The sequence below is a fragment of the Staurois parvus genome, unplaced genomic scaffold (genome assembly GCF_062004578.1).
Source record: "Staurois parvus isolate SC_StPar_1 unplaced genomic scaffold, SC_StPar_1.0 ptg000535l, whole genome shotgun sequence".
NCBI classification, from domain to species: Eukaryota; Metazoa; Chordata; class Amphibia; order Anura; family Ranidae; genus Staurois; species Staurois parvus.
In genome coordinates, this window is record NW_028318331.1 from 621,833 (window position 1) to 634,444 (window position 12,612).

General features: G+C 41.4%; 1 protein-coding gene across 1 annotated transcript in view; it reads left to right on the forward strand.

The window, feature by feature from the left end:
• The first annotated feature begins 1,597 nt into the window (after positions 1–1,597).
• The window catches only part of MAPK1 (mitogen-activated protein kinase 1), a 122,070-nt gene continuing 111,055 nt past the window's right edge, over positions 1,598–12,612 (forward strand). The window contains exon 1 of the mRNA XM_089690602.1: positions 1,598–1,976. Within this exon, the coding sequence (XP_089546728.1) occupies positions 1,846–1,976 (131 nt within the window). The 5' untranslated portion in view covers positions 1,598–1,845. The remainder of the gene's footprint in view (positions 1,977–12,612) is intronic.

A 12,612-nucleotide genomic window follows, 5' to 3' on the forward strand; every position in this document is an offset into this window, starting at 1 on the left:
TTCTGGGTGCCAGTCTTCAGCAATCTTCATTGGCTGGTGTAGATTGACGCTACTCCTGTGCAGGAGTGAGTCATCCTGGCACACAGGGACTGTGCCAGAGATGTAAACTGAGCTGCACATGCACAGCTCAGATTACATGCTGGAGAATGCTATGAGCAGGCAGGTAGGTGTGTTTTTTTTTTGCAGAACAGACATTGCATGCCTCTTCTGCAATAAAAAGCCTGCCTGCTCACAGTTTGTGACAGCAGAACTTTCTACTTCAAGGTATTGTGATGAATGTGTAAGTACAAATGTATCTGTGCAAAAAAAAGCATAGGCTTTAGTACTACTTTAAAGTGATATTAAAGGCAAAGTTTTACTAGTTCACAGAGGTTCTTCACTCTAGAAAAAAAGTCAGCAGCAATGGTCTCTTAATCTTCTGGGACCTGTGACATGTCCCAGAAAGCTGCAGGTAAAGAGAAAGGGGCCGAACTTCTGCTTGGATTGCCTAGGTGGTCTGAGTGAAAATGGGAACAGGTGCCTGTTAAAACCAGGTACCTGCCCCCCCCCCAAAAAAAAAGTTCCAAATATGTAAAAAGTGGGGGGAGGGGAACTTAAAGTGGAACTTCCTTTTCTGGGTGAAGATCTGCTTTAAAGTAAAAACAATGTTCTACTTCCCTGCTCTGAGTCACAATATTGCACAGATTGGTCTCTTATCTCCTCTTTTGGAGTCCCCTGGGTGCAATCCGGACCTGGGCTATGTATGTCCATAGGCACACACACACACAGCGCAGCTTGACTATGCTCCTGCTTCTTCCTCCCAGCAGCAAGAGCCTGAATAGAAAGCATGAAGATAAAAAAAACCTTGAACCTTTACAACCATTTTAGTGTTACTAAACCCACAACAGTAAAATCAGTCTGTATATGCAGTAAAGCATGCTTGTTATACTCACTGTGGAACCTAAGGGGTTAATCCTCTGCATTGTGCAAAAAGGCTGTTTGATCTTGTCTTCTCTGTTCGTACCCTTCTACTGTCCCAAATCCATCTGATAGCATAGAGCTCTAGGAGTCACTCTGCACATGCTCAGTTTAGTGTGTAAGGCTAGAGATTTTTTTTTTTCTTTGGGAGAGTGCATGTGATCAGCACAGGGTCATTTAGCACTGTCTAGACAGAAGTCAGAGGTTCTACATCCTCCTAGAGCAGAAAGAAAACTCCTCCTACAAGCTTTAACCAGTGCTCAGCTGGACACTGATAGAAGTCACAAGACTGCTCTAACTGCTGATGAGAAAAGGTATTTATCAGTTTATATTTACAAAAATAATCGCACTTCCATGTTGTGTGTACTGTGGGAGACCAGATATAGTGAATGCAGAGTCCTGGGTTAAAAGCGTTTTAACTTTAGCAGCACTTTAAGCATTTTTACTAATTGTTTAGAATATTTAGAATACCTGAATAAATAATACTTACAAACTTTTAAGTTTTTTTTGTTCTATAAACAGGACACCGAGCATATAATGTAAACCAGAAAGGTGTTTTAATAAAGATCGTTCAAAGAAAAAAAAAGGGCTCTCAAGACGCCACACCCACTGCAGCAAAGCGTGAGGGAGTTCCCGCCTCCTGGCCCTGCCCCGACGCCCCTCCCATACACACCCAGCGGGCGGGAAGGCGTTAGCCAGGCAGCGCCTCACTTGAGCACGGACCGACAGAGCGAGTACGACACGGGCCGCCGCCTCTCCTCCCTGACCAGCTGAGCAGGACGCGACAGGCCGCAGCGGCGGAAGGAGTGACACAGAGAGAGAAGGGGGAAGAGTCGTGCAGAGCACTGAGCCCGGCATACACGTATTCGTCTCCTCCGAGCGGCAAATATGGCGGCTGCAGCTGGGGCCTCGTCTAACCCCGGAGGGGGACCAGAGATGGTGCGGGGACAGGCGTTCGACGTAGGCCCGCGGTACACCAATCTCTCCTACATCGGGGAAGGGGCCTACGGCATGGTGTGGTAAGTAGCCAGGAAGTCGGGCGTGTGTGAGTGACCTGCAGTCCGTCCACTCTCCTCCTCCTCCCCCCTGTCCCGGGCCTGCAGACTTCCCTCCCCAGCCTGTCACCACCCCTCCCTGAGCGGAGGAGAGCTCAGCCATGGCTGCTGGTGGCTCTGCACACCCTCCGCTCCCACTGCTCAGGAGGAGTGCCATGTTTTTCCTCCAGCAGTATTCTCCTCGTACACACCGTGCCTGCCCGAGGGAGCCATGCAGGCTGCATTGCTTACATATTCCCCAATGTCAGGCTGATCACCTGAACCCACCTGTTACTGCCAGGACACCGCCATCACTGGCTCCTTGTCAGATCATGGGGGAGGTGGACAAGACTCCTCAGCTGGACACCCCCCCCCCTCCTTCAATGGTCCAGCCCATCAGCAGTCCTCTATGTGCTGGAACATTGACAGAGCCAAGATCCGCCTGTCACCCCATACTGCTGTCACTGAGGTGTCCTGATGATGGGCTGGATAGGATCATTGCCTCAAGTGCTGCTTTGTCAGGGCTAGGTTCACACTGCTAAAAGCGCTAAAAAACGCACAACAGTTGATTTAACATGGATGCCGTTCACACCTATGCATCTTCCTGCAGTGCGTTTTAGGAAGAGGCGACAACTTTTTTTTTTTTTCCCCATGCCAGAATGGTGTGTTTTTGGCTCCAGTGGAAACGCATGAAAGCCACACTTATGTGCATTGTGTGTTTAACAAGCAGTCTCCTCCTACAATACACATGAAGCATGAAAACGCTGCAAAGAACACATACAGCTGTGATCGTTGGCTAGGTTAAAACCTGTGTATGCACTTTTCATGCATTTCTGTGCTTTTTTGACGTGTTTTAATGCCTCATGAATTTTTTTTTTTGTAGGAGACTGATAAACACAAAACCCTACCAAATCACATGTATTTGTCTTTCACGCGTTTTCCATTGAAGTATGAGTCCAAAAAATGCACCTAACTGCATGAAGAGTCTGCACCTCTTCCAAAAACGCACTGCAGGGAAGTATAGATGTGAACAGGACCCATAGGAAACAATGTTAAATCAACTGTCATGTCTTCCTGCAATTGTGAAAACACACTAAAAACGCACAGGTGTGAACCTAGCCTTAGGCTACATGCAAACAGTGGGAATTATTGTTGTTCTTGCTGAAACTGAACTGCAATCAATATTTATTGGCACACACTGTGCCTTCCAATGCATAAAGATGTTCGAAATGTCATGTTTAAGAATCCTTCTGTGTGTACAGGATTACTGCTAACTTCAGGCTGTAGCGCTGTGCAGGTCATAAACATATTAAACACAAAATATCGCTGTCACCATGTGCACAATTGATCTCTGCATTCTCATTGATGCTACTTTTTGTTTTTTTTTTCTTTGGCATGAAATATATATCGATCTCCAACCCCTGCAGAGTTCTGAACATTGTGAAATGTCATGTGTTCATTTTCCGGAATGTCTTCTCTCTTCATTTATGCACTGGATTTTTTTTTTCATTTCTTCCTGCATTGCTGCTCCCTTCTCAATTAATTTTTTCTTAATGTTAACTGGGAAGATTTTATTCAGTGGTGCATATTCTGGTTCTCTGGTATTTAGTAGTCCGGTCCTGAAGCCTGCATGACAGTTATTACAAAATCTGTATTGTATATCAATATACAATATCAGTGATTACTGTTTTATTAGGTATTGTTTGGTCAGCAATTCAAAATAGTGTGCATATTTGCTTTGTTGCTTACGTGTTCAGTCACTTGTGGCCTAATGCTCATCAATGTGAGCGATGTATATTTTGCCCTTGTCTGTGTTTCTGCACTGTCGAAGAATTGAGATGGCAAACTGGTGTATGTTTATCAGTATTAATCATATCGCTCAGCATATGAATGCTTTTTGTTATATAAAAGTTGAATGGCTTTAGCAGTCTTTTGCAAATAGTATTGTGGTTAAATATGTTGCTTACAGATTATTTTTCATTGTACCAGATGACATGATTTGAGAGTTGCGTGGAGTTTTTCTTTGGTTACTTTTCAAATATCCTGTCACATTAAAACATAAATTAAATAATAAAGAACAAAATGCGGCATGATCTATAAAAACACTGATGCATGATTGAATCTAAAATAAACCTCACCACTGTAGACGCTACCTGCCTCTATTCCATATACACATGCAGGGTGTGCATCTACTACGAGTTTTTCATATGTAGTATTTATTTTTGCATGCATATATTTTCTTCTTTTATATGCTTTTTTTTTTTTTTTTTTGGTTACGTTGGGGAGGTATCAAACCTACATGAAATAATGTGATGCAATTAAAAGCTTTTTTTCTTTGTGTGGGAGGAGGGATGTATATCTTATCTTAAGACAGACCTGGTGTGTGTGTGTGTTTTTTTTATTTCCATGCCTGGAAGCCTTTTCATGACCATCAGGCCAGCACTAAGTGCAGACAAACGTTGCATCTTCATTTTAATCTAGTGTACATTGTTAGCTTTAGTGTATATAAGGCCTCATGCACACTGAAAAGCTCAAACGTTTTTGAGCTACAGGAGTTTTCACAATAAAAAATGCGGCATAAAGATGCTTTTTTGCATGCACGTTAATGCATGTTCCTGCATCTGGTGTTAATGCATTCTATTGGCCTGAATTCTGGCCAATAGAATGCATTAACGCGCTGATGTGCATTTGTGCATACTAATGTGCCTTTCACTTTTCAGCAATTTTTTTTTATCCTCTCCTGAATGCACAAGTGATGTTTTGGGGGGGGTTTTTTTATTTTTTTTTTTATACCTGTAAACTCCCCTACCAATAAACTGAAACCGCCTATAGTGTGCATGGACACATAGGCTAATATGGAGGGGAGTTAAAAAACAAAACAAAAAAAAAACAAAAAAAAAAAACCTCAGAAGAGAGAAATAAAAGCTCAAATGGCTGTGGAAGCAACTTCTTTGAACTGCAGTGTGCACGAGGCCCTAAGGCTGTCTTCAACTGGTGGGATTTCAGATGCTACCTGAGTCGCATAGACTCACAGCAGTGTGAACCTAGCCTAAATCCATTTACCATGATACATCTCACAGGTAGCAGGACAGTGTTAAGCAAGTATTAGTAATGCTAACCAAGTACTTACATTTTCCATTTGTGTATAAAGCAGTCACAATAATGAAAGATGATTGTGTAGAATTTTTTTCAGTTTGATAGCTGCTTTTAATAATAAACAAAAGTCTGTACAATTGATGCATTTGTCAAGAAATCAAGCTAACATGCATTTTATGCTGGATGGAATGGTTATGTTGGGCTGTAGCATTTAGTTTTTTGCTTTTTTAATTTTGTAAATGGTCTATTTTAAAAATGTGCTTATTGTTGTAACACCCAAAGGGCAAACTGGGGTGTAGCACTAATATTGGGTTGTAAGGGGATGGAATTGTGTGCAAAGACCACCATGCAGCTAACTACCTTTGCTTAGTTGCTTTAACTACCTTTTTATTACCGTGCAATAACCGAAAGACAGCTACAGCACAGCTCTCTTGTTCTGCTAAGGGGTCTATAGACGTCCTCCCAAAACGCGTTCCCGTGCGCCTCTTAGGGCACGCATTGGGCGTGCTCTGTTACAGCTGTGTCCTTTGGACACAGCTGATCACGGGTCAAGGTAAAGGCTCAATCACAGCAGCACTTTACCATGTGATCAGCTGTGTCCAGTCAGAGCTGATCCCATGTAAACAAACATTTCCTTTCCTTGCGTGCTGTCACTGTGTGAAGAAAGCAGAGCCAATAACTGGCACTCCTGACAGGACACATTTATACTGATAATCAGGGCAATGATCATCAGTGCAGCCTCACCAGCACCCATCAGTGAAGACCAATTATTTATTTGCCAAATATAACCGAAACCTAATAAATGTTTTCCCCAAAATTTTCAGTCTTTTTTTTTTTTTGTTAAGCAAAAAACAAGACCCACTGGTGACTAAATACCACCAAAAGAAAGCTCTATTTCTAAAAAAGATAATTTTGAGTACAGTTTTGCATGACTGCGCATTTGTTGTTCAAAGTGCGATAGTTCTGAAAGCTGAAAATTTGTCTGTGCAGGAAGGAGGTGAACGTGTCTGCTAATTAAGTGGTTGAAAGGCTGTGTTGTTAATTCCCATTTCAATATCATGAACAACTTTTCCTATTGGAAAATGTTTTTCATTCTTTGTTGCACCTTGGTATTGATTATCTCCCACTCTCACATCTGTCCACATGCATGCCCTCCACCAGTGGCAGATTGCCATTGCCCAAGTAGTGCTTCCCTATGGTGACAACAGTGAAACATGTCTACATATTGGCACAGCCACTTCTAGTCAACATTGTCTGCATTGAAAGCACCTTTTCACAGGTTTACAAGGCAGGAGAGCAGCTGAGGGGCATATTTTCACTGTATAGCCGGATATTTCTGAGCAAGAACCTTCATGGCTTGATTAACATATCATTAACTATAATATAATTTAAAAAATTTTAATTGCACGGTCGTGCAGTGCTGTACCAAAACAAAATTTTTCCTTTTTTTCACACAAATGGAGCTTTCTTTTGGTGGTATTTGATCACCTCTGCGGTTTTTATTTTTTGCTCTATAAACAAAAAAACCCCCAAGATTTTTGAAAAGATAGCGATATTTTTTACTTTGGATTATAAAAAAAATACAATAAACTCAGTCATAAATTTAGGATAAACTGCATTCTGCCTCTTGTCTTTGGCTAAAAAAAATCTCAATACATGTATATTAATTGGTTTGTGTGAAAGTTATAGCGTCTACAAACTGTTATATATATGTATTGGCATTTACGTAGCTTTTACTTTGACTGCCTATCACATTTCTTGAGGTGCTAAAATGTCAGGGCAGTACACCCCCCCCCCCCCCCATTGACCCCTTTTTTGAAAGTAGACACCCCTAGGATTTTGCAGGGAGGTTCGTTTAGTCCATGGAACAATTTTTGTTTTGTTCCACAAATTTTTTTGAATATGACACTTTTTTTTTTTATAAACACAAAGTTGTCACTTTTAATGATATTGCTAATGCATGCCATGGGTATATGTGGAATAACACCCCAAAACACATTCTCCTACTTCTTCTGAGTATGGGGATACCACATGTGAGACTTTTTGGCAGCCTAGCTACATACAAGCCCCTAAAATCCAATGACCACCTCCAGGTTTTCAAAGGGCATATTTCCTCGTATCACTTCCCCACCACCTATCACAGTTTGAGGCTCTAAAATGCCAGGATAGTACCAACACCCCCCCCAAAATGACCCACTTTTTGGAAAGTAGACACCCCAAGGAATTTGAGGTATAGTGAGTATTTTACCAATATTTTTGTCAGGTGTTTTATAAAGATAAAATGTGGCAACAAATGAGATCTGCAAAACACTCCCCATGCCTTGGAACATGTACTTTCCAAAAAGGGGTCATTTGGAGGGGTTGCTTCTACCATCCTGGCATTTCAGGGCCAACATTAGAAGCTTATGCCACACATCACCCACTCTTGAAGACCAAGCCTTTTCTGATCATTTTTAACATGAACATTTTTTTTTTTTTTTTTTTTTGCTAGAAAATTACTTTCAACCCCCAAACATATATTTTTTAATTACAATGCTACAGGGCACTTACACCCCCCTTCCTGCCCAGGCCAATTTCCAGCTTTCAGCGCTGTTGCACTTTGACAATTGTGCGGTCATGCAACACTGTACCCATATTAAATTTTTATCATTTTTTTTGTGACAGAGCTTTATTTTGGTGGTATTTAATCAACTCTGGGGTTTTTATTTTTTCTTAAACCAAAAACCACTGAGTTTAAAAAAAGTTTTTTCTTAGTTTTTGTTATAAAATTTTGTAAATAAGTGATTTTTCTCCGACACTGATGGGCAGCACTGATCATCAGGGTGCACTGATCATCAGTTTTAGACCAGCTAGAGAACAGCGTTAGTAAATTAGAACTACTTGCAGAATTGAGTTTTAATGATTTGTGAGGAAATTCGTCAAACTGAAAACGATTTTGCGACTTTGCTCAGTGATGTGCGAACTTGACGCTCTATTTCAAATTTCAGTGTTTTTGGTTTGATTACATTATTGAATTAAATTTTATTCTAATATATTTTATGATTATATTATAATTTATGATTTCGTGTTTCAAATTTTATCATACCCGGGATGTTTATTAGACTCTTGTTCGAACAGATTTCAGTGAGTTATTCCTAAGAAATATAGGCCTACAATAAAAAAAACATTTCCGTGCAAAAAAGGTACTGCTTTGAGCACAGAAATACTGACATAATCAGACCGCTAGGGAGGTTAAGTACCATCTCTATGCTGATGACACACAAATCTATCTTTCTACCCCTCACCTCACCCCTTCAGTCTCCTCTCGCATTACTAACCTACTAAGTGACATATCGGCATGGATGTCACTCCACTTCCTCAAACTCAATCTTTCCAAAACTGAGCTCATACTGTTCCCTCCAGCCCGGGCCCCCTCCCCTGACTTCTCCATCAAGATCAATAACACAATCATCAGTCCCTCCCCTCATGCCAGGGTGCTAGGTGTAATCCTAGACTCCCATCTGTCCTTTCAGCTCCAAGTCCAATCACTGTCCAAATCTTGTAGACTTCACCTCCGTAACATCTCCAAGATACACCCGGTCTTAACCCCGGAAACCACTAAGCAATTTATTCTCTCCCTGGTTATCTCTCGCCTTGACTATTGTAACTCGCTCCTCATTGGCCTACCTCATCGCAGGCTATCCCCTCTTCAGTCTATCATGAATGCTGCTGCCAGACTCATCCACCTTACTAACCATTCCATATCTGCCACCCCTCTCTGCCAATCCCTCCACTGGCTTCCCATTAACCAACGGATAAAATTAAAATCATTAACAATAACATATAAAGCCATTTATAACTCTGCCCCAAATTACATCACCAGTCTTGTCTCCAAATATCACCCAAACCGTACTCTCCACTCCACGCCAAGTACGACCTCCTGCTCTCTAGCTCCCTTGTCTCTTCTTCCCATGCTCGTCTCCAGGACTTCTCCAGAGCTTCCCCCATCCTCTGGAACTCTCTACCCCAATTTATCAGACTATCACCTACTCTGCTCACTTTTAGGCGATCTCTGAAAACCTCTCTCTTCAGGGAAGCCTATCCTGCCCTCAGCTAATAATGGAACCTTCTATCCTCCTACCAGTCCATCCCCCACACTTATTACCTCTTGTACCACTAGCCCCTCCCTCTTGGGTTGTAAGCTCCAAGGAGCAGGGCCCTCCTATCCCTCTTGTATTGAACTGTATTGTTGCTGTATTGTCTCCCGTTATATTGTAAATCGCTGAGCAAACTGTTGGTGCTATAAATCCTGTATAATAACTTCTCTTTGAATACTACCTGCTGTCACAGGGAGGGGGAATGGGAGGTGCGGGGCAGGTCTGCAGCATGTTACACTCTAAATATGGGTGTAACTTGTAACATACTGCACAAGGTGAACTTGGCCTTTAAATGAACTATTGCAAGCATTTGGTACATCTGCTGGGTATGTGTAACAAAAAAAAGTTGGGGGCTGCCAGAAATAGTGTTATCCCAAACTGTATAATTAGCCTTGTTTATTCCACCTCAGTGAATAACACAACACACTCCCCCATGTTATTCCCTGTGAGACCACACTGCTTCTACACAGAAGCATTGCAGTCTGTGAGTGTTTTCACCATAGGACAGGAAATGTTACTGGCATTAAAGGTGTTGGGGGGGGGGGATTAAAAAGGGAAAATATTATGCAGATGCCACCACATCTAAGAACCGGTAAGCTGCAATGTATCAGATGGATTTTATACCTGTATCTTTACTGCAAGGTTTGCAAACCTTTGTATATTTCCAATTTAATCTTGGACATCATTTATGTCCATACAGCATTAAAAGATAAGTGCACCCTTCATTACACCCATATTCAGGGTGTAACATGTGAAAGCACTGGCCCCCGCTCCCTGCAGATCCCCCACTTTTGACAGCTACAGTGGATATAAAAAGTCTACACCCCTGTTAAAATATCAGGTTTCTGTGATGTAAAAAAATGAGATACATAAACAATTTCAGAACTTTTTCCACCTTTTAATGTGGCCTATAAACTGTACAACTCAGTTGAACAACAAACTGAAATATTTTAGGTGGAGGGAAGTAGAAATAAAAAACCTAAAATATGGTTGCATAAGTGTGCACACCCTTAAACTAGGGATGCACCGAAATTTTGGTGGCTGAAACGTGTCGGCTGAAAACACCCCTTTCGCTGAAATGAAAAAAAAAACAGCACCGATACAGGTGCCGAAAACACCTCGCTGTCGCCACCGTCCGCTGCTCGGTAGTTCTCAGCCTTACCTGAGAAATCATTGAACGATCCTGGCGCTGGGCATAGAGATGAGTGAAGGAAAGATGGCCTCCACTTATCTCTATGCCCTTGGAGCAATGTCACTTTCGGCTTTTTTTTTTTTTTTTTTCAGCACTAGATCAATGCGGGTTTTTTTTTTTTTTTGATCCAATGCTTTACCTGTCACTAATTAGTCTATCACAAGGGATGCATGCTTCTCTTGTGATGCAGCTGCACGATCTGTCCATGGGACACAGCCGATGACATGTCACTATACTGGCCTGTTGCCAGTGTCATGTGACCAATCATAGCAGATTACATGTGAATTGTATACAATGGATGGCTTCCTGTCATGCCATCCTTTGTATACAATGATGTTGTTAGCTGTGACTGGTCAAGGCAGTCACATGATACAGACAGGGCCAATCACAGCCCATCTGTATCATGTGATCAGCTTTGCCCAATCACAGCTAATCACAATAAAAGACTGAATTGGTTTCATTCAGTAACAATGATTGCAAATATCAATGAAATACATTGGTATTAGCAATCATAATGTGTTAAAAAAAAATCCTCATCACTTGCCTAGAGTAGCTCAATGTTACTATGGTAACATTGTATTGCTTTGCTCAGTGTGCTGAAAAATAAAATGGTAAAAAAAAGAAAATTTAAGGACAAATAGAAAAAAAATTATTTTCACCAAAGATATGTAGCAAAATACATTTTGACCTAAATTTATGAAGAAATGTTATTTATTTGCAACAAAATTTTATAACAAATGAAGAAAAGTGCTTTTTTTTTTTTTTTTTTTTTTTTTAAGCAAAAAATAAACTCTGTGGTGATTACATGCCACCACAAGAAAGCTCTATTTTTATGAAAAAAATGATAAAAATTCCATATGGGTACAGTGTTGCATGACTGTGCAGTTGTCTAAGTGGGACAGCACTGAAAGCTGAAAATTGGCCTGGGCAGGAAGGGGGTATAAGTGCTCGGTATTGAAGTGGTTAAAGGGACAGTGCAAAAAAAAAAAATTTAAAGTGCCCCCATTCTCCCATACTCGCACATAGTGGTGAACGCATACATAGGCCATGCCCACATATGTAAACGGTGTTCAAACCACACGTGAGATATCGCCACAAACTGAGCAAGAGCAATAATTCTCATGCTAGACATCCTCTGTAACTTTACACTGCTAACCTGTAGAAATTTTTAAAGCATCACCCATGGAGATTAAGTACTGCCGTTTCATGCCATTCCACGAGCGTGCGCAATTTTAAAGCGTGGCATGTTTGGTATCCACTCGCCGTACCATCCTCTTTCATATTTTACAAAAAAATTGGGATATATTATATAATTTTTTTTTTTTTTTAATCAGTGTATTTTTTTTTTTCCAAAAAATATTTATTTTTAAAAACTGCGTGTTTTGGCAAAGTGCATTTTGAATTTTTGGTTTCAGCACCAGAATTTTCACTTGGGTTCATCACTTCCTTAAACTTATACTTTGAAGCACCTTTTGATTTTATTACAGCATTTAGCATGGCACATCTTGACTTGGCAATATATGCCCACTCTTCTTTGCAGAAACACTCCAAATCTGTCAGATTGCGAGGGCATCTCCTGTGCACAGCCCTCTTCAGATCACCCTAAAGATTTTCGATCGGATTCAGGTCTGGGCTCTGGCTGGGCCATTACAAAACTTAAATCTTCTGGTGAAGCCATTCCTTAGTTGATTTGGATGTATGCTTTGGGTCGTTGTCATGCTGAAAGATGACGTTCAGTTTTCTAGTAGGAGCCTGAAGGTTTTGTGCCAATATTGACTGGAATTTGAAACTGCTCATAATTCCCTCTACATTGACCAAGGCCCCAGTTCCAGCTGAAGAAAAACAGCGCAAAGCATGATGCTGCCACCACCATGCTTTACTATGGGTATGGTGTTCTTTTGGTGATGTGCAGTGTAGAGGTGCACTGAAATTTCGGTGGTCAAAGTGTTCTGGCCGAAAACACCCATATCGGCCGTTGGCTGATTATGGGGAATAAAAAGCACCGACATAGGTGCCGAAAATAACCCCACAGCTGCCATTACCGGCTGCTGCTCAGTAGTTCTCAGCCTTACTTGAGAAACCACCGAATGATCCCGACGCTGGGCATAGCGATAAGTGACGGAAAGATGGCCTCCACTCATGTCTATGCCTTTAGAGGACCGGAGAGATGTCGCTTCCGGTTCTGGAGCCTTGTAAA